Source organism: Acomys russatus, chromosome 11 (assembly GCF_903995435.1).
Source record: "Acomys russatus chromosome 11, mAcoRus1.1, whole genome shotgun sequence".
Classification (NCBI taxonomy): Eukaryota; Metazoa; Chordata; class Mammalia; order Rodentia; family Muridae; genus Acomys; species Acomys russatus.
Window position 1 is genome coordinate 40,060,673 of NC_067147.1, and position 27,823 is coordinate 40,088,495.

At 46.5% G+C, this 27,823-nt stretch overlaps 1 protein-coding gene across 1 annotated transcript; it reads right to left on the reverse strand.

Moving 5' to 3' along the window:
* Nucleotides 1-7,191: 7,191 nt before the first annotated feature.
* Nucleotides 7,192-27,377, reverse strand: Supv3l1 (Suv3 like RNA helicase). The gene is made up of 15 exons (XM_051153130.1): nucleotides 27,060-27,377; nucleotides 25,164-25,241; nucleotides 24,345-24,452; nucleotides 22,454-22,568; nucleotides 21,163-21,331; nucleotides 20,246-20,357; nucleotides 18,137-18,214; nucleotides 16,526-16,617; nucleotides 15,148-15,328; nucleotides 14,727-14,820; nucleotides 12,484-12,703; nucleotides 11,020-11,100; nucleotides 10,256-10,432; nucleotides 8,525-8,673; nucleotides 7,192-7,658 (listed from the first exon to the last, which is right to left on the reverse strand). Exons 1-15 carry the CDS (start codon nucleotides 27,328-27,330, stop codon nucleotides 7,244-7,246), a joined length of 2,340 nt encoding a protein of 779 aa, XP_051009087.1. The 5' UTR covers nucleotides 27,331-27,377; the 3' UTR covers nucleotides 7,192-7,243.
* Nucleotides 27,378-27,823: the final 446 nt, after the last annotated feature.

Here is a 27,823-nt window from a genome sequence, read left to right on the forward strand (position 1 = left end):
ATCCAGTTGCCTGGTTTTCTTGTCAACCTTTGCACTCCTCCCAGTTGAATTCAGTGAAACTAGCATTAACAGCCATCACCATGGATGGGGACTTTTTGAATCCCTTTTTTTTTTTTTTTTTTTTTTTTTTTGGTTTTTCAAGACAGGGTTTCTCTGTGTAGCCTTGGCTGTCCTGGACTCACTTTGTAGACCAGGCTGGACTTGAACTCACAGAGATCCACCTGCCTCTGCCTTTTGAGTGCTGGGATTAAAGGTGTGCACCACCATGCCCAGTTATAAATCTCATCTTGTAGATGAGAAAGCTGGCCCTGAAAGGCTAAGTGACTTGCTTGGAATCACGGTTGTAAATGCTTCAGCCAGGAAGTAACCCCAGCAGTTAGATCCACTGCTCATGACCAGTACACGAAGCTGTGACTCCCCCACCCAGTGATCATCATTTGGGAAAGGGGTTTCTTGAAAAACAAATTCCTGACTCTACTCTCCCGAACATGAAGAAAATGCACTATAAATTAACCACTGTCTAGATGGCTATGGGCACCTTGGTGTCTCTTGTCTTCCACTTTCCAGCGGTCTCTGAATAGGTCAGCTCATGGCCTCAGCTTTGTCTGCTCTTCCGCTGCATAATCTTACCAATCAAAGCAATGACTGACCATTGCCTGGGCGCGGCCTTCTACAGCTGCCTCTTCAGAAACCACCGGAAGTCTAGCTTAGGCCAGTCTTGTCTGGTTTAGGCCAGTCTTGATTAGATGATTACATACTTTCCACAGACTGACATAACAGCTTCCCTGGTGGAGAAACCTCGGCCCTTTCAGTCTGTTTACCCCCAAACTCTGACTTTTATCTCCCTTGCTTAACGCACAAGCAAACAAAAGGTTAACCTTCAGTTTCAACTCAGCCCCCCCCCCCCCAAAAAAAAAACCGCAGCTGGTACTCAGAAATGGTCTCAGACAACATCCTGGGCAGGCTGCCTGCCTGGGAATGCTAGTTAACTTACTCCCTCTGAAGTGCCTGTGCACCACCAGCTGGGGTCACCCACTTCAGGCTGGCATATGAGACTACGATGGGCAGTGGGCAGAAGGAAATCAACCACAGCCAAAGGTCCCTGCCAGTCTCCAGCCACTATGTAGCTCGTCGAGAATGTCTGGGTCTTGTCATGGACTTTGCTTAAGGACACACGTGAGTGTTGTCACTGTTGTAACAGCCAATACCTATCTAATCGTCCATCTGACCCAGCACCTCAACACAGGAAGAGAAGCTCTCTATACACACACGTCCATTTCCATAGAGCTTTGCTTTAACCCACATAGCCTCATCTAAGCCCAAAGAGGCATCCTTTAGGTACTGAGCCTGGCAGGAGGTCCAGACAGCCCAGTAAACCCTTCCTATTTATTTAGAAAACGCATGGAGCTTACAAGGTGCTTTGCTGTATTAATCCCCACAGAAATCACACTTTGTATTTTACAGACAGGAACAGAGCACAGAGCCCTACTGGTAGCTGGTGGAATAGAAATTCAAACACAGGCAGTGTAGCACCATAGCACAGGGAAACCTAGGGGTTTGTCTGGACAGGCAGCCCCAGCCGCAGAGAGCATCGGAAAGTGCATGTGGCCCGGGTTCTCATGTTTGCATTTCCTTCCAAAGGCTATAGATTCCTAAGCGCTCTGGGGCTCACTCTGACAACAAAGGACAACTAGAGAATTCACAGCAGACAGCAGAGTCTCCTCGGCACACTAAAGTCATCACCAGACTGGAGTCTTCTCAAGGCTAGGGACCCCTCCTAAAATTCCTATTTCATCTCATCCCATTTGGTCCCTGAGGAAAAGAAAATGTATGCAGCCTTTCCATCCACTCACTAAAACATAATCGTAACCACGAGAAGGCACCAGTTCCATTACAGGGTTATAGGTACAATCAAAAATGCTGGGACGGCAGGCCAGCCTGGTCTACAGAATGAGTTCCAAGACAGCCAGGGCAACACAGAGAAACCCTGTCTCAAGGGAAAACAAACACAACACGCTCTCAGGTTTCTAAAGCTTTCAAACAGGAAAATCTTAGCCTAACACGTGTTTGTCTCTCAGCAAGCTGCGCCATTCCACTATGTCCTATATATGTTTGCTTCTGGTTTTGAGATACACTCTCACTATGTAGCCTTGGCTACCCTGGAATTGGTATTTAGACCAGGTTGGCCTCAACTCAAGAGATCTGCCTGCCTCTGCCTCCAGAGTGCTGGGATTAAAGATAGGGGCCAGGCATGGTGGCTAGCCTGGTCTACAAAGTGAGTCTAGGACAGCCATAACTACACAAGAGAAACCATGTCTGGTGGGGGTAGGGGGGGGGGGGGGGGTGGGGGAGGCGTGTACCTCCACACCTGACTCTGAATGTATTTTTTTAAATCTAAATACAGAGTGACTGCATTATGACAACTGGGTTTGGGCAAGAGTCTGATGAATTGTGCTGACAGTCCTGGGCATCTACTTTTCACAGGAAGTTATCTTTCTAAAGGCTGAGTGCCAAGCTGTAGATGTGGACTCACTCACAGATATAATATGCAAAGTGCTAAGTCACAGGTTATCAGTGGCAGCAGATAGGCACCAACCACATTTCCTTAAGTGCCCCAGGTCTATAGTGACAGAGCTGAGGTCAGTATCCTCAGTCAACAGCTCATGCTGATGCTCAGAAGAACCCACAATAGTCCACAAAGGGCTCTAAGGCAGGTACTTCAAAGCCCATTAAAAAACTACACGGGAGCCGGACGTGGTGGTGCACACTTTTAATCCCGGCCCTTGGGAGGCAGAGGCAGGCAGATCGCTGAGTTTAAGGTCAGCCTGGTCTATAAAGCGAGTCCAAGACAGCCAAGGCTACACAGAGAAACCCTGTTGTGGAAAAAAAAACAAAAAAACAAAACAAAACAAAACAAAAACAAAAAAACCCAACCCAAACCAAACAGAAAAAAAAAAAAAAAAAAAGAAACAGGAAAATGGAAGCAGCTGTGTTTTTACAAAGTGTACAATCACAATCAATTAGGTTGAGATGTTCACACGGGAATTAGCACAAGCCTGTACAAAAAGGTGACATGTCATACCTTAAGACCAAGCTGCTCTCGGGGCTGGAAGGATGGCTCAGAGGTGAAGAGCACTGTCTGCTCTTCCAAAGGTCCTGAGTTCAATCCCCAGCAACCACATGGTGGCTTACAACCATCTATAATGAGATCTGGTGCCCTCGTCTGGTGTGCAGGTGTACATGCAAGCAGAACACTGTATACATAATAATAAATAAATATTGAAAAAAAAAAGACCAAGCTTATAATTTACGCTCTCTACAATCGGCCCTGGGCCACTGCGGATCAGTTTCCATCTGTGTCCTTTGCTATCAAACATCTCCAGTCTCTTCTGCTAAACCAGAGCCCTCCTGTCTTCCACCGCCTGTCAAAAGCTTGGAGAAATTTAACTTGCTGCTTGTAAAAGCCTCACTGTCTGCTTCCATCCGTGGGAATTTTGTGAGACCACAGGGACAAGAACCACTGCACATTTTAAGTCCTACGGCAAATTCTAGAAGCTGGAGTTGTCCAGGCAGGGTATGGGAAGAACCACATTTCCCAGGCACTTCAGTCTTTCACTCAGGGGCAAAGAACAGGACAGAGGCCCAAGATGAAGCCTGCCATCTCAGGAAAATGAAATGCCGCCGGCTCAGGATCACCTAAAAGCTGAGATGCAACTACGGCAGCTACCGCAGCGTGTCTGGCTGTTCCCCAAGCCTCTGCTCTGGGGTCAGATTCAACCCAGCACATGCTCAGGAAACTGGCTTATTTCTCAGTGTGACCTGAGAGGTCCATTCTTAGCCCCAATGGCCCAAACCTTCAGGCTCATTTAGGGAACACTTGAAGTGGACAGGTTGTGACTCAACAGCCTATGTCACTTAGGCTTCCAGCAATTCTGAGCAAGACTGCCCGCTCCTTCACAAGTGCAGTGCTGAAGACAGCTCAACCACGTCTGTGCAACACCAAAGCTGGCACTGTCATTTCCTTTAACTACATTTCTAACCAGGGCAAACGGAGGCCACTATACAACAGACTGGCCTTCACGGAGCTGACTGTCCCATTACTTATTTCTCTATGTGTGTGCGCCCATGTCACAGAATCAGACTAGCCTAGACATGTGGCCACAGTGGGGCACTAGAGAGACAAGTGCCCTTGCCCTGTTGAGCTGTACTCCATCTTGATCGGTGTTTATTTCCAGCTTCTAGAACAATCTCTGGTAGTGGGTGTTAACAAGACAGCAGTATGTGCCGAAGAATTCCACCCGTGACATCAACAGGTCTAACAATTCCTAAAACTGGTGTGATGCCATACAGAGTGTCCTGGCTCGTCAACCAAAGGCCACTACAAAAACTTCAGCAAAACCTCAAACGTACTCTATTTTAACAGTTGGAATTAAGTAGTTTAGATAGTTTTAGGAATTTACTTTTTGTTTGTTTTTTCCTGGACTCCCTTTGTAGACCATGCTGGCCTCGAACTCACAGTGATCCTTCTGCTTCTGCCTCCCAAGTGCTGGGATTAAAGGCGTGCATCACCACGCCCAGCTTGGGAATTCACTTTTTTGTGAGGAAAAAAATAAACTGTAAGATGGTCACAATCCTACTACAGGCAGTGAATGTCATGTGCATAAGGATTTAAAATTGATTTTATTTGCAAAATTAAAAAACCTAATCAGAGAAGATTAATTCTTCTATCAGCTGCCACGTTATCATTACACTTAACACTGCAACGCCAACTCCTGCCACATCCCCGGAACAACGTACCTAGCATCACTATGGAGCTGGGGCTGGTCATCACAGGCCCATCGCCATCAGCATACACACACCATGGCCTCCCCCGTCCCCCCACTCCTACATTGATGGCAGTGAGGACACTGACTTATATGGCATCTTGAACCTTGGGTCACAACCAGTTGAATCCTTCATGTTCAGCTGAAAGATCCATGCTCTGGTGGCTGCTGAGCCCAATGGGCTTTGCACCCAGATCATCCATACTATGGAAGCAGGCACTGACCTTGGTGACCTGCTGGACAGCAGGACCTGTTAATGTTATGTCTACATCATGCTTACGAGGGCAACTGACAGGTTTTTGAGGGTCGTGCTGCCCATTGGTACTTGGAGGCCAACAGTCTTGTGGTGAAAGCACTTGAGGAGAAGAACCATGACCTTCATGAGTTCTTTCCTTCAGCTGGATGGGGACGTGGAACAAAGCAGGCCCTCTGTACACAAGCAATAATCTTGAGCTGTGACGCATGGGCCAATTTCTTTCTTCCTTCCCAAACTTGTTGTCAGCGAAAAAGCATGTTTGGAGAAGGTTTTGCGTCAAATCACTATTCATGCTGAGCAGAGGTTGCCACAATATCCTGCTGGTTGGGAGGCCACAGGACTCATGATCACCGTCTTTGGAATAATGCGGGCTACTTTCACCCTTAAGTTCCTGCTTATCCACCACAGCATTAATCTGGAAGCTGGGCACGGTGCTGACGACATTAATTATTACCAGCTCAGTGGCCCAGGCGTGCTTCTTGGGGCTACTCATTGTCAAAATGGTGCTTGATCATACTTTACATCGTGAAGGCAACCGTATTATGCTTCATCCCTTGGTTCGGACTCTAGAGTGAGGGCAGAGGTTGACAGCCTTCAGCCTGCTCTGAAAGGGCTAGCCAGGCACAAGGAGTATTCTCCCTTTGCCTGCATCCTCAGCCTGGCAGGAGTAAATAATCCGGAGCATGGCCTCTTCCTGCAATTGTCAGCATTTGCACTGGGGGTAGTTACAGCTCAAGGAAGCACTTTAGCTGGGGTCACTGTGGGGGAACAATACCAACACCTCAGGGAGGCGGCTGGTGAGGCCAAACAGAAACTCCAGGCACATGCTGAGGAACAAGAAATTAAGAACTTTGGTCTTGACCAGGCTGAAGCAAAGATCCTTAGTGAGTTCAATAAAAAGCATGAGATCGGGACACTGCAGGCTGATGTCATACTGGCAACAAAAACGTGAGAAGCTGCAGCAGTTGGCAGCTGCCGCTGGGGGCGCAGCTGCAGGAGGACCAGGCCCCCTTGCTGCCAGATCCACTAATCCATCCCTCCCAAGTGGCCCTCCACATCTCCCACGTGCTCTAGGCCAGCATGACAGGGCCATTGTTGAAAGGGACCTAGACTACAATCCACCATCAGTCTGAGGGCAGGGGGAGTGAGCAGAGAGGAAGCTCCTCGGGAGGCATGAGAGAATCCTACCCACCTTTCCAGCTTCTGGGTTCAGAGAGTGACGGGGAAGAAGAGGAGGAATGTTAGGACCAGTGTGATCCCCAACAGTCAGATGCTGACCTTGACTGGGAGCAGAGCCAGATGGCCTGCAGCATGACACCTCCACTACTGAAGCTCTCCAACCCCTCCGCATGACCACACTCCAAGCCTGCCTCATGGCAACGTACTCAGTGCTTCAGATCTTCAAGCTGATCCAGGCCAGGGGTTGAGCTGGCAGCCAGAAACACCCTCTATGGCGTTAGGAACCAGACAGCCCTCTCCAATCTGAGTCCCCACAGGGTTGATGAAAGCAATCAGCTACAAAGCCTATGCCCTTCCGATTATCCGCTATCTGGCAAAACTTCCCCAGGAAAGCATCCACTGCCACCTTCATCCCCTGCCCCCTCAAAATCCACCCCAAGCCGCTGAGACAGGAGGAGTAAATCCCAGACAGCTAGAGATCACTTACATGGCCATAGTGAAGCGAGAAGGACTGTGAGCGGCGCTTAGTTACTATCCTGAAATGAGCGGTCAGCCTCATGGTTTTGTCACTCATATCTGTTAGGGGATGAGGCCCCTGGGTAGAGTTCCACCAGTGACGATCCGTTAACAACAAGATCGTTATCATCATTGGTCAAGAACATACTTGGGAAGATATGACACTGGCAGCCCTGTTAGAATACTGTCATGAGAATTTATAAGACAGTATGTTCTTGGGCCATTACCTCATTACCCGCCTGAGCCTTCCTGTCTCACTTCACAGGAGCGTGGCTACCTCATGGTTCCTGAGCAAGTTAAATGACTCCACTCCACTCCTCCTCCATCAGTGCCACCTGGACCCCCACGCCCGCCGGGCTATACCTCACCGCCGGTGGTTGGTTACTCCCCAGACAGCACTCTGAGTTCTTAGGCAGCTACATTATTGGTTTTGTATTAAGCAAAACAAAAACAAAGAAGCAAAAGAAGCCTAATCAAAGTTGGGGTCTTTCTTTTTTCTTCGCGTCCCTGCTTTCTCTTTGCTCTGCTCTGGGTGCTGGGCCAGCCATTCCTTCTGGAGCTGCTTCAGCATGTCTGCAGTGAGGAGTCCTTGCTGCACCAGGCGAGAGGAGAGGGGCAGCTCCTTGGCCCCGGGGCTGGGCAGCTCTGCAGCTTTACCCCCTACACTTTTGATGCCACGTGTCCTTCTTGCCGGGCTCTTAGTGGTTCCTGACAAACGTGACTGGTCCCCTGATGGTAAGCCCTCCAGATTCAAAAGCCTGTGTGACTCAGAAATCTTAATCAGTTTGGTGATGTTGTGCACACCATCTTGGATAATGGCATCCAGTTCTTTCTGGAGACTTCGAACAAGGCCAGAGTCTGGAAACATATCCAGAAATCGGTAGCTGGGAAAAGAACCAAGAGTATTAGAGCAATAGCGCTGAGCCAAGTGTAAGAACCCTTGCATACCCTGACCACAGCTGTTTACACCCTTTGTCTATCAATGCAATGCTTTGTGCAGTCTTTATTTCTGCCCACTCCTGAGACTGTCCAAACCCCACTTCAAGGGATTTTTTTTTTTTCAATGATTTTTCAAGATTGGGTTCCTCCATGGAGCCCTGCTGTCCTGGAACTCACAAAGGATCTGCCTGTCTCTGCCTCCCCAAGTGCTGGCCTCCCCGATTACAGGTCTGTGCCACTGCACCAGTCACATCAGGGATTCTAACACACTCCATTATGGGGACTATTTCTCTGCGCAGCTCTGCTCTGGAGCAAGGCTTCTCAGACATCAACGAAGACCTTGCTGAAATGCAGGGTCTAGGCTGTTGAGACGGCTTAGAAGCTAAAGGTGATTACTTCACAAGCCTGACTTAGAGCGCAGGCCCACATAAAATATGGAGGAAAGGACCAACTCCACAAAGTTAGAGAGAGAGAGAGAGAGAGAGAGTTTTGTGTAATGCAGAATTTAAACCTGAATGGAGCTCAAGTTCTTTACTCCTAACCCTGAGTTCTCAAGGCACACCGAAGCCTCGGATCAAGGACCACTCTCTCCCTAGCAAGGTAGTCAATGCCCTCATTAGGCGATCTTAGAGACTTTGAAATCTTTTCAGGAACCAGTATAAACCAAACTCAAGCACCTTCATGGAAAATATAATACAGAGTACCCTTCTAGTATCTTTCTAACTTGAAAGAGCAGAAACCCACTCAGGAAACCTTCAATTTGCCCTATGAGTCAGAAAATTGATTGCGTAGAAAAGAAAAGGTTTGTTACCTTAGCCACAGGTAAAGATCAAAGACATCATGGACGGCCTCAAGGTCCATGAGGTCTTTAATGTTCTTAGGTGGCAGCAAAGGCCACTTGATGTACCGGCGTAGCCATGCAAAGGTCAGGGGCTCATTCCTGCTGTACTGCCTGGCAAACTGAGAGCAAAGAAGAACGCTTGGTGAACAGCCAGAATCTTCTTAGGTCTATAGTCATAGAGAAAAGGCAAGGGTAACCTGTGAACTGTGGTTGTTTCAAAAAATAGGCTGGCTCCTTTTCTGCTTTATACTTTCTTAGGATTTAAAAAAAAAAAAAGTATACATATTTATTTATTTGACAAGGTCTTATATAGGCCAGGCTAGCCTCAAAGTTTCTATCTAACCAAGAGAGGTCTTGGATTCTCTTGCATCTACCTTCCAAGCACCGGGGTCATGGGAGTGTGCCACCATGTTCAGATTAAAATGTTTAAAATTAAAATGGGGCCACTAGACTGACTCCTTGGGGAAGGGCTCTTGCTGTTAAGTCAAACCTGAGTTTGGTCCCCAGAATTCAACTGCTTTCCCAAAACCACTGTCCCAAGTGGCCCCAGAGGCCATCAGCAAGACAGCTCCTCACAGCTCCGGATGGTGAGGCAGCAGAATAAGAACAATCTGTAGCCGGGCGTGGTGGCGCACACCTTTAATCCCAGCACTCCAGAGGCAGACGCAGGTGGATCGCTGTGAGCTCGAGGCCAGCCTGGTCTACAAAGCTAGTCCAGGACAGCCAAGGCTACACAGAGAAACCCTGTCTCAAAAAAACAAAACAAATCAAATCAAAACAAAACAACCAACATTTTGCAGATTTCACACAAGTCCTAAGAAACTGCTGGCTTCCATTCTTCAGAGATCCTCCCTCCGGGCAGAGGCTCCTGCTTCATTGAAATTGTTGCCTGAGGTGCCAACAGGACTAAGGCCACAGGAATCAGTTCCAGTCACGTGAGCACTCAGTACCTAAAGACTTCCCCCAAACCTCCCCTTTATCCTAGCTTTCCCACCAATGACATACTTGCAAGAAAAGACCTAAACACAGACTCTCAGACATACTGGTAAGGGAAAAGGCAAAGGCGAGTTGCAGAATAATTCATTATAACATTTACAGAAATTCCTAGAGGAACATATGGATGCCATATGGAACAACTCTGACAGCAGGTATTTCAGAGGCCTGAGGCTGGGGATGGCAGACTATTTTAGCCTATCTTAATGTGCTAATTTGACATAACAAGCATTTGTTTATCATTTACATAATTTTACAATGACTTAAAAGGCAAATTCAGAAATAAAGTTAATTGAAGTAGAGCTGATACACAGAATGCTAAGGCCTGCAGTAGAAATGGCCAGACCGGAGAAGAACCCTGAGCTCAGTGGCTAGGGCCCCCACCTACAGCTCAGCCCTGCTGCCCTTCCTACCAGAATCCCATGCTCCTCACAAGACACCCCACAACCCTGGCAGCCACCACCCAACCCTCATCCCTTCCAACACCTACTCAATTACAGTGATGGTAGCCTACAGTGGCCACCGTCCGGACCCAAACACCAGGCAAAGCTATCCTCAGCGACCAGCACGTCGCTTTATGTCTATCTAGGTTTCCCATGTCTAGGATATCTTGCAAGTGCTTTCTTTTAATGGACAAAATACTGTCTGGAGAAAAACAGATCAATCTGAAAGATCTCAAAATGACACAGAGCTGTAACAATGACATACCTGTAACAATGACGAGCAGACAAAAGGCTGCTTCTTATTGATGGGGGCTGTGCAGAACACATACCTCACCCGGAGACTTAGCGGAATATGCTGGATCAACTCTGCAGAGAACTTAAAATCATCCATATTGCAGACAAAATACTGCCCATCAACTTGTGCAAAGTCTACAAAAATATCCTGGGGGAAAAATATACGCGAAATTACTGGGCTGCCTGGATGTGCTATCCTACTGGGTATGGGTAAAGAACTCAAGTCACAATCCCCAGCTGACCTCAGGAGAGGTGCGCTTCACTTACTGCTCTCTAAAACTAAGGCATTTCTCCCACACCTTCCTTATTTATATTTATGTATACAGCGCTCTGCCTGCATGAAAAGCTGCAGGCCATTAGAGGGCATCAGATCACATTATAGATAGTTGTGAGCCACCATGTGGTTGCTGGGAATTGAACTCAGGACGTCTAGAAGAGCAGCCAGCGCTCTTAACCTCTAAGCCATCTCTCCAGCCCCTCCTACTGCTTTCCTAACCTGAATTTTCTTTAGAGACAGAGGCTCACTATGCCCCCTGGGCTGGCTTCCAACTCTAAGGACAGGTGTGCACCCACATACCCAAAACCCCCAGATTTTGGAAGTTTTCACCAGTCATAAAAATTTCGTGTGTGGCAACTACACAGGGGCAGAGCATCCACTCTTGCCTATGTAGTAGCCAGTACTGACATGGCTTGTTAGCAGTTTAAGAAGGAAAATTGAAAAGAGCTTCCAGTTACAATGAGATTGGACAGCGTAGTCTCCGGGAGATGGTAGGCGAACATCTCAATCTGCTCAGCAGTTGGGTGAAGCCCAGCAGCCTGCAGAAGGGAAAGACAAGATCACCATGAGCTGAGTTTTCCTTCAGTTTTTGAAAGGCATTTTCCTCTTCTGAAACAATGTCCTACATTAGGCTAGGTTCTTACCAAATGAGTCCCATGCCAAGAATATCAGTACCATAGAAAAAAAAGACATGACCATTTTAACCATTTACTACAATGAGAAAAGCCGATAGACTTATTTAATGAAAACATCTCGGTGGCACACGCCTTTAATCCCAGCATTTGGGAAGACGAGGCAGGTGGATCACTGTGGGCTCAAAGCCAGCCTGGTCTACAAAGTAAGTCCATGACATCCAGGGCTACACAGAGAAACCCTGTCTAGGAAAACAAAAACAAAACAAAACAAAAAACAACAACAAAAAGAAAATAGCACACTATGTAGCCCCTTGTTGTATTTCAGTCAGACTTCTAGAATATATTACGATGCAAAAGAATGCACAAAATGCCTGTAAGGATGAAACAATTTTCCAAACTGCAGTTCCCTCCATTGAATAAAAATGAACAAGGCAACTCCAGTTACTTCAATGTGGGTGAGAGAACACGAGGGAACATCTACCCTGGACATCAGCTGGCTCTTCACACACTGCAGTGTTAAGCAATGCCCACAGGTAAGAATGAGGTGGAGAGAGAGGGAATGGCGGGGAAGAGGGAATCGGAAGACGCAAGCCCTCAGGCCCTCAAGCCCTCCAGGTCATACAAGGTCTAGAAGAGACACACAGGACGGAAAGAGGGGCTGAGAATAAACCTCACAGGAGCCACCCAGGAACACAAGTCATGTCACCAGCCTCTGGCTCCATTATCTGTGTCATCTTACTGACAAATGAAATGAGCCACTAAAGCAGGTTTCTAGAAACTTAAAAGCATTAAGTTAGCTTGCTTTAAAATGATTCAATAATCACACATGTACCTTGGTCCTTACTTGCTTACAACTATAACTCTGCTCAAGCTTCTCCGATTTCCACGTCACTAACATGACCCTATGTGTGAAAACCAGGCTAACTAAACCCCTTGAGCCTAGATCTTTCACTTGCATACAACTGCCTATCTAAGAGGTATCCATGCCGCTCTAAAACAATAAAGGAAAGCCTTCTGTCTATTTACCTATTTTGGTGGGATCAGAGTGGGAACTGGGGGGAGGGAGTAAGGGGGAGCAGAGGACCCCTGAGGCTGGAGTTCCAGGTGCTCATGAGCTGCCTGGCTTGGGTACTGGGAATCAGTCTCAGGCGCACTGCAAAAGCAGTATGCCCTCAACTGCTGAGCCAGCTATGCAGCCCCGGGGGAGCTTCCCTGTCATGGCTTCCCCAGCTCAAGCAGCCCTCCTGCTCCCACGAGACTAGGGAAGGAGCGACCGCTGAGCCTTACCTGTATAGGATCCACGGGTCTATTCAAAATCTCCTTCAATAAAGGCAAGTCCTCATGGTGCATTGTTGTAACCTCTCCCTCCTTAAAGTGGGAGCTGAATCTACCGGCTCTGCCAGCGATTTGCAGGGCTTGGGAGGTGGTGATTGGCTCCAGCTCTTTCTCTCCCTTTTCGTTGATGCTGGGCTTTATAAGGGAGTAAAAAATGATTCTCCTTATGCTCCTGAAATAGAAATAAAAGTGACCCCACAGACCACACACAGCCCTCTGTCACCTGGGTCGTCACAGATGTGCTCAGGCCAAATCTCATTTAGGCCTTGTCTAATCTTGCAACTATCCAAAAAGGAAAAAAAAAAAAAAAAAAAAACCACAGAAATGGAGCTGGAGAGATGGCTCAGCAGTTAAGAGCGCTGGCTGCTCCTCCAGAGTACCTAGTTCTATTCCCAGCAACCACACGGTGGCTCGCAACCACCTACAACTCCAGTCCTGGGGGAATATAACACCTCCAAGGGCATCAAGCATACAAGTGTTGTGTAAAAGTACATCAGAAAAATACTCATATATATAAAACAATTTTGTTTGAGACAAGGTCTCTTTATATAAGCCTAGTTTTCCGGGAACTCACTAAGTAGACTAGTAGACCAAGCTGACCTTGAACTCATAGACATTCACCTGCTTCTGCCTCCCTGAGTGCTGGGATTACAGGCGTGCGCCACAACATCTGGCTAATTAATTTTTTCCTTAATGAGACAAAGTCAGGCATTGTAGCTCACACCTATAACCCTTGCATTCAGAAAGCTGAGACAGGAGGCAGGAGGGCTGTTGTGTATTTGAGGTCAAACTGGGCTACCAATGGCTTCTAGGCCAGCCTGGCTTAAAAAAAGCCAGGCGTGGTGGCACACGCCTTTAATCCCAGCACTCTGGAGGTAGAGGCAGACAAATCACTGTGAATTTGAGGCCAGCCTGGTCTACAAAACAAGTCCAGGACATTCAAGACTAACACAGAGACACCCTGTCTTTAAAAAAAAAAGGGGGGGGGAACTTCCTGTGAATTCTTTTCTTCATCTTCTTTTTTTGTTGTTTGTTGTTTGTTTTTGTTTTTGTTTTTTGTTTGTTTGTTTGTTTTGAGACAGGGTTTCTGGGTGCAGCCTTGGCTGTCCTGAACTTGCTTTGTAGACGAGGTTGGCCTTGAACCCAGAGATCCACGTGTCTCTGCCTCCCTGGGTGCTGGGACTACAAGCGTATGCCACCACGCCCAGCTTGTTTTATTTTTTGAGACTGAGTCTTATCTGTAGCCCTGGTTGGCTTGCAGCTCAGTCTGCAGAACTCTTGAGTTTACAATCTGCCTGCCTAGGCCCTCAACTGCTAGAGTTACAGGCCCAGCTCTCAAGCAAGATGGCCGAACTGTGCATATCTACTAAAAAATCACCCTTTGAAAGGATGAATTGTAGGATGCTAGAATTATTAAGCTAAAGAAAATGACATCAAATGAAGTGCTCACATACTGTGTAACAGGCATCCCCCTCACGCCCCAAGTACGAGACGCTGAGGCACAAAGACTGTCTGAAGCCAGGAGTCTGAGGCCAGCCTGGGCTATGCAGTGATACCAACTGGAACAGTGGCTCAGGTTAGGGGCACAGGCTGCTCTTGGAAAGGACTTGAGTTCGGTTTCCAGCACCAATACAACTCCACTTCCAGAGGTTCTGGACCATCATGACATACAATACATGTGGTACATGTACATAACATGTAGGCAAAACACTTGTACACAAAATATATTTTTTTAATCCTTTACAAAATCAAAAGAAACAAAAAAGGCAAGCTGAATGGTGGCCAGGAGCTTAAGGTCAGGCGCCACATGCCGAACCCAAGGCAGGGCAGCCTGGACAAGCGAGCAAGCTGCCCCAAACACACTCGCACGGGGAATTGCCAAGAACTCCTAGTCTAGTTTCTTGAGTCTTCACAGTCTGGTCACTTCCACTAGCTAGAGATGATGCGGGCAGCACCTGGAAGCACCTGGACACCTGACGACTAAGAAACCCAAGTAAAGCCGGGTGACACCTGGTGTGCCCTAGTCAGGGAAGCACTCCAAGTCCAGTGCTCTGTGACAGTCTCTTTACTTCCCCAACCTGTAAAAAGCAAAAGCTCAAATATATACAATTACTTCCATCCCAACCTATTAGTAAACTGAAGAAAAAAGGAAATGTGCCACCTAAGCCACTGTTTGTTAAAAACAAATTACTTACAAATTCAGTCCCATGCCGATTGCATCTGTGGCTACCAAGATTTTGCATGGGTCACTGGGGTCATTAAATTTTCTTGCTTGAGCAAGTTTGGTTCCTGGAAGGAAGAGTTCACATTAATTCTTTTTATTTTCTTTAAAGGATTTATTTATTTATTATTATATATACAGTGCTCTGCCTGCACATACACCTACAGGCCAGAGGAGGGCATCAGATTACATTATAGATGGTTGTGAGCCACCATGTGGTTGCTGGGAATTGAACTCATGACCTCTGGAAGAGCTGTTAGTGCTCTTAACCGCTGAGACATCTCTCCAGACCCCCATTAATTCTATTTTTTCCTTACTGTGTTTTCTATACACATCTCAACCTAAATGGGAAATGTGAGAACTGCCACAGCATTCACAGTAAAGCTAGTTATTACCAGGTGGGAGGCTGCCGTAAATCACAGCGGACTCCAGTCCCCGAATTTCAATCTGCCGGCTCACAGAATAAATATCATTCTTGCTGAAACAGACAATGCAGTCCCCAGGCCGAAGGTTGTCCAAAGACTCCAGTGCGCGATCCAGCACAGAAATGGGGGTAAGCCTCTCGTACTTCTGAACCTGTGACAAAGACACATACGGAAAAGTAACACACTCAAGTCACTACCAAAGGACCGACCACTGAAAAGCTTGCAAGGCAGTCAACCAGAACTAAAGGCTGCAGCTTTCGGGAGCAACGCTTGGAAGCATTTATTATGCTGTGCCACCTCCAATTCTTGGCACTGCTAAATTGATGTTATTGTGTCGACATCCTTAAAGAACTGTAATATGCTGGGCAAGGTGGCATACGCCTGTAATCCCAGCACTGGGGGAGGTAGAGGACAGCCTCGCCTACAAAGCAAGTCCATGACAGCCAGGGCTACACAGAGAAACCCTGACTGCAAAAACAAAACAAAACAAACAAACAAACAAAGAACTTTAATGTACATTGATTTTCAGGATAATGTGGCAACCTCAGAAAGATTATCGACTGAAAATTTCATTTTATGACGGAATAACATAGTCCAGCAAAATATAAGATAAGAAGCTCATCTTTTCAGCCTTCTGTGGTTTGCTGCAGATAGCCCAAAGCAGCAAAGTCCAGGATTTGAGTCTGGGCTTCAAACTCAACCATCTGAGTTACTTAGTTCTAAGGAGATTTATTCATGAGCTCTGAGTGTAGCTCAGTGTAGAACGTGAGTGCAGCCCTCGGTTCGACTCCCAGCACCACAACTAAGTAAATAAGTGAGTAAACATATCTGGCTCAGTCCTCCAGAGATCTTTGTGAAAACGAAGGTTTAAACACTGGCTGGGTAGAGCACGCCTAGAATCTCAGCACTTGGGAGGCTGAAGCAGGAGAGTGCCATGAATTCTGAGGCCAGCCTGGGGCACACAGTGAGATCATATCTCAGAAACAAAAAACAAAACCAATGAAACAGCCACACTCCAAAACAACACAGAATTTGTGAAGGTGAAGCACTCTCCACACTCTTGGAAGACATAGGGGGTCATGCTTCTCCATCAGGACCTCACATTATGAAGTTCAACCATATATATGTGCCAGTCAGCTACACTAAAGATTTCCTTTTTGCTGTTTTTAATTTTTCTTTCTTTCTTTCTTTCTTTTTTTTTAAATGCCTTTTTCAGTTTAATACACATGTGGTACTTTGTTCACTGTGCGCTCGCTCTGTAGCTAATTCTAACTTGGCCAGCCTAGAGCTCACACGGTTACCCTCAGCTCTGCAGCACAGCCTGAGAATGAAGCCCACAGTCTCTTACCTCTACTTCCTCCCCAGTTGTGTAGAGAAGCTCAGTGACCAGGTCAATAGCAGCAGATTCTCCGCACAAATGGACTTCTTCGGCACAGAGTCCTGTAAACGTACACGGGGATTTACACTGCTAGATTCTCTTCCTAAGGGCACGCTAAGTGCCCGATGTTTTCAGTCTCTCTGACTCAAGCCTTCTTTGAGTGGACAAAGGCAGAGTGCAGCTGTGTGGGTTCACACACTGCTCTGAGCGAGGCTGACACACTGGAGGGAGTGGCCAAGCAGGACTGGAGGCTGGCACTCTGGCTAAGTGATGGCTGTCAGTCCTAGGCCTGAATCCTTCTGAGTAGAACCCCATGGGAGCTGAGGTGCTTCAAGAGGTGGTATGGGGGCTACTGTAACCCTAACACTTTATAGGCTGGAGTAGGGGGACCTGGAGTTCAAAGTGAAACCCTGTTTGGAAAAAGAAGAAGAAAAGAAGAGAAGAAGGAGGAGGAGGAGGAAAGAAAGAAAATAAGAAGTAGCAGCAGGGTGGGTGTGGTGGCGCACGCCTTTAATCCCAGCACTTCAGAGGCAGGTGGATCTCTGGGAGTTCGAGGCTAGCCTGGTCTACAAAGGGAGTCCATGATAGCCAAGGCTACACAGAGAAACCCTGTCTCGAAAAACCAAAACAAAACAAAAAAACAAAAAAATAGCAGCAGGAGAAGATGGAGGAAGAGAAGAACAACAAAAATCCCTTCAAAATTCAGGCAAAACCCATTCATTCATGCCCGTGATCCTCAGGAATTCCTCTTCCAGGATTCTACAAAGCAATTAAAAATAAACCAAAAGAGCCAGGCACTTGGGAAGCAGAGGCAGGCGGATCTTTGTGAGTTCGAGGCCAGCCTGGTCTACAAAGCGAGTCTAGGATATCCAGGGCTCTTGTTGTACAGAGAAACACTGTCTCAAAAAAACAAAACAAAACAAAAAACAAAAGTAAGAAGCTACATCCACCAGCAACCCTACTGCTGTGGTAATGCGGAGAGTGTTCAGCCCGTGAGACACTGCAGCACTGCTTCTCAGGAGACAGCGCCCAGACAGCTTCGTCTACAGAGCAGAAAGAGCACGGTGAACACCAGAGCTGGAGAACAGCGAAACTCCAAGTTCTAAGTCCTTCAAACGCCACACACATCAAGACATTCACGGTGACTGTAAATATGGCAGGACAAACTTTCTTTCCTTTTTCTTTTTGAGGCAGAATCTTAAGGTAGCCTGGGCTGGCCCTAAACTTGCTGTGTAGTTCACGACAAACCTCTCAATTCCTGATGGGCCTGCTTCCTCCACCCAAGTGCTGCGACAACAGGAATGTTTCACCATACCTGGTTTATGTCCCCAGTCCCAAACTTTGTAACTTTTTTTTTTTTTTTTTTTTTTTTGATGCTAAGGATTAAAGCCAGCGCCCTCCCGTGCTAGGAGAGTGTTCCACCACTGTGTTATATCCTCAGAGATTAAACATTTCTACTTTAGTCATTTGGTTAAATTATAACATATAAAACAGGACTTTCCATCATTAAGATAGTATTTAAATAATGACAGCTTATACTTGTGAGAGGCAACAGCTGGCTGAAGCAGGAAGACCACTCACCTAGCAGGGCTCTGGTCCAGGCCCATCCTCGGGCTGGGTCTCGAATCATCTGAATTTCATCTATCACAGCCACTTCATCTTAGAACAAAAGAGTCTCCATGAGCAATAAAGCCACTGAAACTCCAATACCAACTTCCCCCTCGCCAGCATCATTGCCATGGCTTATTGGGGGCGTCTTTTCTAGCATGCACACCCTGCTGACTCCAAGTAATAGGAACGACCACATCGGACTAGAGAAAGCTTGATGGGCAACAGAGGGAGATTCTGGAAGGCCTGGGTCTGATGCCCTCTTCTGAACACTAAGGGCACATGTATGCGCCCACACATACTTTAAAATAAATCATCGCCCAGCATGGTAGCACATGTCTTTGATCTCAGCAATAGCGAGCCAGACAGGCAAATCTCTTATATTTTCGGTTGTGAGTCTAGTCTTTAACAGCTAAGCCATCTCTCCAGCCTAGACAGGCAGATCTCTTATGAGATTGAGACCAGCCTGGTCCATATGGCAAGTTCCAGGCCAGCCAAGGCGCCGTTTCAGAAAACAGAAACCAACCACCACATCTACACAGCAGCAAAGGAGAAGGCAGGTAGCTATACTTCTGGGAGTGAGAATGGAGAGCCTTCAATGAGCGAGGCACTTTCCCTGAGATGGTGCTCACCAGCAGCAGGTGCAGTGGGGCTTCTCAGGCCTGGCTCTGCTCCTGCCTTCGCGTGGAAAGCAAAGCAGCCCCTCAACTTCTCTCTAATGCCCACATACTTCCAACCATGGCACACTATTTCTGTAAGTCATATTTTCATTCCCTTCCTCAGAATACCAAGGAATTGAGAACACCAAAAAAAAGTGTAATTTATACTAAAAACCAGATTAAAAATTACTCAGCACATAACAACAAAAGGCTAATAAGCAGAAAGCAAAGGACATTTTGACGTCTGTGTGCTACTTGCATGGTTATACTACATGACTTCTCAACACACCAAAAAAATTAAGACTATTTATTTGAAAAGCTGACTTTAAAAAGAAAAGCAAGTGAGCCAGGCATGGTGGCATATGCCTTTAATCCCAGCACTTGGGAGGCAGAGGCAAGTGGATCGCTGTGGGTTCAAGGCTAGCCTGGTCTACAAAGCAAGTCCAGGACAGCCAAGGCTACACAGAGAAACTTTGTCTAAAAAAAAAAAAAAAAAAAAAGAAGAGAAAAAAGAAAAAAAAAAAAACCAAAAGCAAGCTGTTAGCAAAACACTATATGATCCTTACTATAGTTAACATATCCACCTGAGTGCATACCCTGCTTTAAGACATAATAAAATCTAAACACGTTTGGGGTGGGATTGAAAAATTACATAGAGTTGTGTTGGGTGCTTACACTTAAGTTCATTAATTCACTGTATATAATACAGACTTTTGATTTCAGCACTGAGGACTGAATCCAGGGCCTTGCAGTTACTAGGCAAGTGCTCTACCAGTGAGCTACATTCCTAACCCATGGCAATTTGTTTCTCTGTGTAGCCCTGGCTGTCCTGGACTTGCTTTGTTGACCAGGCTGGCTGCAAACTCAAGAGACCTGCCTGCCTCTGCCCACCTGAGGGCTGGGTTCACAGGTGTGCACCACCACCCCTGGCATCATGGCAAAATTTAAACAACCTAAATATTCCTTGGTAGGAGAATGAAGAATTTTTTTGTCATAAAAAAGGAATACTGTGAAACAATTTAAATGGATATGTGTGTGTGTGTGTGTGTGTGTGTGTGTGTGTGTGTGTAACACAACCAAACTGTGTCTGCCTGTTTTTAGTTTAGTTTTTTTTTTTTTTTTTAAAAGACAAAGCCTCACTATGTAGCCCTGGCTATCCTAGAACTCATTATGTAGACCAGGTTGCCCTGGAACTCAAAGACCCATCTGCCTCCCCTCAAGTGCCGGAATTAAAGTGCTTGGATTCACTTTCACCCATGACAAAGGACAAGCATTCAGAAGCAAGCATAGCAAAGTTAGCTATAAAGCACTAAATATTAATTTCTTCTAAGTTTTTTAACTTTTTTACCATTAAGCCTTATACCCTGAGGTTAGCTATTTTGAAAACCTCCAAATCCTAGTTTTCTGAACAGCATATACATACAAGGAGTTGCAATACTGCACATCTCCACAGTACAGGAGACATGGCTGGCTTGTTTCCCCTCAGGCTCAACTGTTAGCCGCTCTTCACCCGTTACCAAGTCGCATGGCACACCCTGGAACGACAAAAAGAAACCCGGACTTATCTCTGACTTGAAAATGGTAACAAAATGTAGCCTAGGGTAAAAAGTATTCATTCCATTACTATCAAACTTATTCAAATAGCTGAATAAACATTACCAATGTTTTCACCTACACACACACACACACATTTTCTCTCTCTCTCTCTCTCTCTCTCTCTCTCTCTCTCTCTCTCTCTCTCTCTCACCTACTTTGCTGCACAACTAAACATCCCGGCAGAGCACTATAAAAGCCAAGATGCAGTTCAGAGAGACTTTCAATTAATTCACGCTTTCTTTCTTGAAAAAGCAAGCAAAAGTTATAAAAGGGAGTGTGGAAGACGAAGCACATGAAGAGTGTGATGGCAGGCACCACATCATTTTCTGCAATTCTCTCTACATAAAATTTCCAGTAATATCTCGTTTCATTCTCTGCACTAGGTGCTGCTGTTTTCACTTTTCTTTGATAGTCTTTTGTTCATTTTTTTGAGACAGAGGCTCCGTCTGAGGTCCAGGCCTACCTCTAGGCCTCAAACTCAAGATCCTCCTCCTCCACAGTCCACATTTTTGCACATTCTCTCTGCGCTAAGAGGCAGCATATTGGTGGCAATCGGAGTTTAGCATCTTTCTCCCACGGTCGTGTGTGACACTATCACCTCTTACAAGTGACAGCCTCTTCGTACTCTGAAACAGGTATTTCTGTCCACAGTGAATGACTATGCATTTCCTTCCCCACATCCACCTTCACCCCAATAAAGAAAAATTATCAAGGAAATGAGTAAATACTTGGTAGTGTACTGACAGCAGCATTACTCCTCTCAAAGATCTCGTGTGCCAGCAGTTTCAAAGGGCCACAGTACACTCCAGATTTCGCGGACAAGTATCTCTGGATTGCATGGTAAGTCTTCCCACTGTTGGTGGGGCCTGAGTGGAATATTATCTTCCGCTGGATGGCTCTGGCTTCTGGGTACCTGCAGCACGAGTAGGTGAAGAGCTTAACGTTATGAACGCGTAATCTATCCCAGCGAACAGTCTTTGGAAAGCTCAGTGGTGCATAACCACATTAAATGACAGGATTTCCAAGGATGGCGCTCACCGGATGACAGAACCCTCAAATGCAAGGGAATGTTTTGGACATCTCAAGTGTTACTCAGAATGAGTCTAAACTGCCATCTGTCCCATGTCACATCATTTCCACAACTCCAAACCCAAAGATCCCAAAGCAAACATCCGAGGCTTTGTAATTTCAAAGGTGCCACGGTGCTAAGAGACACCACAGCTCCGGCCCGGGGAAAGAACTATTTACATTGGGGTAGTCAGCTAAGGTGTCAGGACTGCAACTTAGGACAACTTTGCAATAGGAACTTCATCAGAAATTTGTCTTTAAAAAACCTCACCAGACTGTCTCGAAAAACAAAACAAAACAACAACAACAAAAAAAAGCCTCACCAGAGCCAGGCGTGGTGGCGCACGCCTTTAATCCCAGCACTCAGGAGGCAGAGGCAGGCGGATCTCTGTGAGTTCAAGGCCAGCCTGGTCTATAACGTGAGTCCAGGACAGCCAAGGCTACACAGAAAAACCCTGTCTCGAAAAACCAAATCAAACAAAACAAAACAAAAGAACAAACCTCACCAGGCGTAGTAGCGCACACCTCTAACCCCAGCACTTGGGAGGCAAAAAAAAAAAAAAAAAAAAAAAAAAAGGAAGCCAGGCAGTGGTGGTGCACGCCTTTAATCCCAGCACTCGGGAGGCAGAGGCAGGCAGATCGCTGTGAGTTCAAGGTCAGCCTGGTCTACAAAGTTAGTCCAGGACAGCCAAGGCTACACAGAGAAACTCTGTCTCGAAAAACCAAAAGAAAAAAAAAAAAACAAAACAAAAACAAACAAACAAAACCCTCAATCCAAGCTCCATCAGATGAAAGGAACACACCAGTAAAAATTTCTGAGAGAATTAATTTCTTAGCTAATTTGTCTTGTTTTGTTTTCTGGGAAAACAAATTTTAGACTCTATTTTTGTTTCTAGTATAAAACAAAAGCATCAACATTTATTTCCCCAAATTAAGAAATTCTCTATGAGTAAATACAAGAACTAACCAGTTGGGTGGTATCCTCAAGTCACTGATTTTACGTAGATCTTCCTTGCATTCCAATACAGGAAATATCTGCTTGGCATGTCTCAAGAAAAATGGGAATAAATCGTCCACATGAGCTGTAAAACAGCACAGTGCGTTAGCACACCTGCTCTGCATGATCCTCACAACTGAACCGTAAACTTGCAGTCCTCCCAGGTCAGACCCCAGAGCTACGAAACCATTTCTTTTGAGCTGGACACTGCCAGAGCCTCAGAGCAAGTTCTGGAGCAAGGGGCCCCATCTTTCCCTGGGACCCCACTTTCTATTCCTCCCCCTCTAAACTTCACTCACATTTCTGACAAAAAAAAAACTAGCTGTCCATTGCCATGCTGTGGCTCTCTCTCCAGTATGAACATGCGAAGGTTAACACAGTGGGGATTAAACTAAAAGTGAAGAGCTTGGACATACGCTAGAGATACCAACTTCTTTTTGTGAAATGTTTTGGGTAGGGAAACTGTCAGGGCTCGAACCCAGGGATCTGTGCACACTGAGCCTATGATCAAACTCCAAGCTACACCTCTACCCCAAAGACCACAGAGAACCAAATACATTTTCTCCACACCTTAGTGGCTCTGAGAGAAAGTGGAAGCACGCCCCATTTGGCTACATATGGGATTCTCCCTCAGTGTCAGGCACAAGCTAAAGGTTGAAGTGTCAAACACATTCAACACTATAATTAAGACGAAGATACCCATGGAAGTCAAACAAGAATGTTCCTACTATGTTTTTTCATTTTGTTTTGAGACAGGGCCACACTAGAGCCCAGGCTGACCAAGAAGAACTCAAAGAAATCCTGCCTTGGCCGCCAGAGGGCTAGGACTAAGTGAGCCACCATATTTAGTGCTTTGTTTTTCTTTTAGGACAAGAACTTCATGCAGGAGAGAAAAGCCAATGGTAGAAACAGATGAAAGGTGCCATGCACTAATTCTATTTGGCACAATTCCATTCATGGGGCTCACCTATGTTAACAGAGAACAGATGACAAGGGATCAAAGACTGTCTGTGCATGACTTCCTACCGGAGGGATTTGATATAAACGCACAGTGACTTATTTATAGTGTTTATTCATTGCCAGAACCTATTGTGAAAACAAGGAAGCCCTGCTAGAGAAATAAACACTAAGTACAGGAAAGCACATCCATTAAGATTCTTAAAATTCTCAGGGATTAAAAGATGGCTCAGGAGCCAGGCGTGCTTGTGCTCACCTTTAATCCCAGCACTCTGGAGGCAGAGGCAGGAGGATCACTGTGAGTTTGAGGCCAGCCTGGTCTACAAAGTGAGTCCAGGACAGCCAAGGCTACACAAAGAAACTGTCTCAAAATAAAAAGAAAAGAAAGAGAGAAAGAAAGATGGCTCAGGGCACATGAGTGTTCACTGTGCAAGCATGAGGAACTGAGTTCAGATCCAGCACACACCTAAAGAGCTGGGTGAGGGTTTAACCCCAGCTTTGGAAGGGGAAAGGGCAGGGAGACAGGAGGATCACTGGGGCTTGCCAGCCACCAGCCCAGCTCAAAGGTCGGAGAGACCCAGGGATAGCTGGACCCTGCTGTCTTCCTCTAGTCTCTGCATGTTCCCAAAGGAACACACAGGGGCACATACAACACACACACACACACCACATAATATCATCTGCTGTGTGTGAGCTCCTCACAGCAGAGCATGGTGTGGCACACAGCTGTAATCCCAGCACTCGGAGGCAGAGGCGGGTGGATCTCTGTGAGTTCGAGGCCAGCCTGGTCTACAAAGCAAGTCCAGGACAGCCAAGGCTACACAGAGAAACCTTGTCTCGAAAAAAACAAAAACAAAAACAAAAACAAAAACAACAACAACAAAAGAATTCCCTAAGCACTTGCCTGCACTGAAGCAGATGTCATTCAAGACAATGTGAATGTCCACATCCAGAGACTGAGATTGCATAATGTAATTTCTAAAGCTTATGAAAGCTTGGTGGAAGAGACGAGCTGTGGAAAACACAAAAGCAAAGCATGTAAGACTTTAGTTTTTATTTCCACTCTCGTTGTTGAAACATATACACAGCACAGCAAACTCCAGCTACCTATCAACATTTTGGTAGCACAGCTCGTTTTTACAAGAGAGTTAAAATTAAAACTAAACACCACATTGAGCGCAGTTCCTGCACTGAGTCTGGCATGCAAGGAGGGCCTGCAGGTCCCTGGAAGGAGAGAGAGTTCTTCAGCCTACAACCATGTACTATAACTACATATAACAAAGTACAGGGCTGGAGAGATGGCTCAGAGGTTAAGAGCATGCCTGCTCTTCAAAAGGTCCTGAGCTCAATTCAGCAACCACATGGTGGCTCACAACCATCTACAGTGAGATCTGGTGCCCTCTTCTGGCCTGCAGGCATATATAAAGGTGAAACACTGTATACTTAAATAAATAAATATTCAAAAAAAACAAAGTACAAAGTAAAATGCAACACCTCTATAAAGATGTTACTGGCAGAGCTGGTGGCTCAGGGGTTAAGAACACTGGCTGCTCATCCCCATAAACCAGGCTCCATTCTCAGCACCCAGTGAGGTTCACAACCATCTCTAAGTCCAATTCCATGGGTACTGCATGAAAGCCGTATATACACACACACTGGCAAAATACTCACAAATATTAAATGATAAGATAATTAAAAATGAATTTTAAGTTGTTGCCTTTACCATCAAGCCCATAGTCAGCACTCAGCTTTTGAATTTCTTGCCTCTTATAAAACTTGTCTAAGATCTTCTTTACTTCATCTAAAAGAGAGATATAAAAGGTTAACATTTGTTTCCCAATTCAGATAATCTAGGACAAGCAAAAGGAACTTGAAGTCACAACACCCAAAGGCAGTAGCCTCAGGAATGCAACAAGAATGTGATGCTTTGGGCTTTTTTCTCTTGGTGAGTTAATGTGCGATGGAGTGAAAGGAAAATGGCAGAGTAAAATAACTCAACATCCCTGCTGTACCGCAGACACACAAGCAGAGGACCAACTCCACAGAGCTGCCCTCCAACCTCGACCTGTGCGCAAAACTCCCCGAGTAGCCACTGTTTCCAAGAAGAGGTGGGTCCTGCTACCAGAGGCAGATGTGCTTCTCTGCTAGCAGCAGTGTCCGCCATGGTGGCCCCTACAATAACTGATGACAATCCCCAATCTGAGAACAACCCGGGCTTATTTTGAGGAGGGAAGGAAGAGAAAAGGAGAGGAGTACTATTTGTTGATTAGCTGGTTATACAGTACTTGGAAACAAACCTAGGTCACTCACTGCACATGCTTGGCAAGTGCTCTATCCCAGGGTTATATCCTCAAGTCCATTAAAAACAAAAAACAAAAACAAGGGTTGGAGAGATGGCTCAGAGGTTAAGGGCACTGGTTGCTCCTCCAGAGGTCCTGAGTTCAATTCCCAGCAACCACATGCTGGCTCACAACCATCTATAATGTGATCTGATGCCCTCTTCTGGCTTGCAGATGTACATGCAAGCAGAGCACTGTATACATAATAATTATAAATAAAATCTTAAAACAAACAAAAAACCCTTTTATTTTGAAACAGTATCTCTTTAAGTTGCCCTAGCTGGTTCTGAACTCTCTCTGGAGCCCAGGCTGGCACTGAACTCACCATCTCTCTGCCTCAGACTCCCAAGATGAAGTCTATATTCTAAGGTCACAATAGGAAGCATCAATTTTATTTATTGAAGCCACCTGACTAAAGGTCGTTCCAGGACAGCTTGTGCCATGACCTATGACATTTCTTCTATCTCCAAGAATGTCATTTGGCTTGGAAAACAAACAAACCCTTCACCCTCCTAATCATACAGAGGTACAATCAGCCATATAATCTAAAGCCCCCTCCCACTGAAAGCATTAACCGATTGTCAGTTTGGTAGGGCAAAACCCACTGCAAACTCATCCAGTGATGCTAAGGGTTTTTTCTTCATCTCTGGAACCTGGAACGATACTTCTTTTGGAAAGGACACTTTTTCTTTTTTCTTTGGTTTTTCGAGACAGGGTTTCTCTGTGTAGCCTTGGCCATCCTGGACTCACTTTGTAGACCAGGCTGGCCTCGAACTCACAGCGATCCGCCTGCCTCTGCCTCCCGAGTGCTGAGATTAAAGGCGTGCGCCACCACGCCCGGCTGAAAAGGCCACTTTTTCAACTTCTATCTTGAATCTACATTCAGGTCTGCCTCGTGGGAAAATAAACTTAAGAGGAATCGGGATCTGAGACCCGATGTTTTGACAACCAGATGGAACCATAACATTGTTAGACATCCGAGTCCAGGCAGCGGCGAAGAATCCTGAGAAGTCCTTCACTGCTAATCCCTTCAGACCCTCTGAGGAGCCGAGGAGCTCAAGCGGTGCACCACTTAAGCACGAAATTCTTCCCTAATCACCTCGATACAAGAGTTAAGGTTTAATCGCTCAGAAGAGGGAAGGGAAGGGTCAGTGTCCCTATGGAGGAGGTTAGGAATGAATTGATCCCGGGTGCCGAGGTCTCCAGAAAGGAACAGACATTGCTTTCTGCAGGCTCTGGCCGCAGATCCTGCCGCTTCGCCCAGGGGCTCCAGCACTCACTCTTGTCCAGAGGCCGAGTGAGCTCGGCGCCCACATCGCCGTCGGCGCTGGGGCCCTGAGGCTTCACTGTCAGCGGCACGAATAAGGATGTATTCGGGGCTTTGGAGCCACCAGAGGCAGAAGAGGAGGCGGCTAGGCAGGGAACGCGTCCTGGAGCTCCGGGGAACGGCCCCACAAGGGCGCGAAGTGGGGAGCAGGCGGCCACCCGGGGCCCAGCCCCGCGCCCCACCGGGAGCCGAGCCCACAGGAGGGTACACCGAGGCAAGGACATCGGGGCCAGGGCTCTAAACGAGCCGGGGAAAAGCCCGCCGACTGGGCGCCGGGCAATGACGTAAGCACCGGCGCCCGCGGAGCGAAAGGACCCAGAGAGAGAGTAGGGCTGTTTCCGCCCGAGCCTGACCGAAAAGGAGAAGCAAAGACCTGAAGTTTGCTCTCTTCAGGAGAAAATTGCCTCTGTACGGTACACTGGTGGAAACGAGCTCAAATCCTCTCACTTTTTTTTTGCTGCAATTGACAGCATCTTTCTCCAAAGAAGGGGAAATAACCAGGCGTCTGTACGGATGTCACACGTGAGCCCCGGGGAACTTTACAAGCGTTATCAGGTGACCAAACTGGCCACTCCGGTGAGCCAAGCGTCCTGCAGCATGTGGCTTCAAACGCCAAAGTGCATTTCCAAAAAGACTGGTGAATTATTATCCTTAGCTTTCTGACAGGATAACGTTGGAGGACATAGCTGTGACAGATCAAGACGGGTTGCAGGGAAA

Excerpts from the sequence above, each read along its gene's own strand:
- Supv3l1 (XM_051153130.1), bottom strand. The coding sequence starts at position 27,330 with ATGTCCTTGCCTCGGTGTACCCTCCTGTGGGCTCGGCTCCCGGTGGGG. Across the intron at positions 20,358-21,162 it reads TTGAGAGGAGTAATGCTGCT|GGTGTGCCATGCGACTTGGT; the intron begins GTCAGTACACTA and ends TTGTCGTTCCAG. Across the intron at positions 10,433-11,019 it reads CTACGCTGTCCAATCTCATT|GATATTTTTGTAGACTTTGC; the intron begins GTAACTGGAAGC and ends TTTTTCCCCCAG.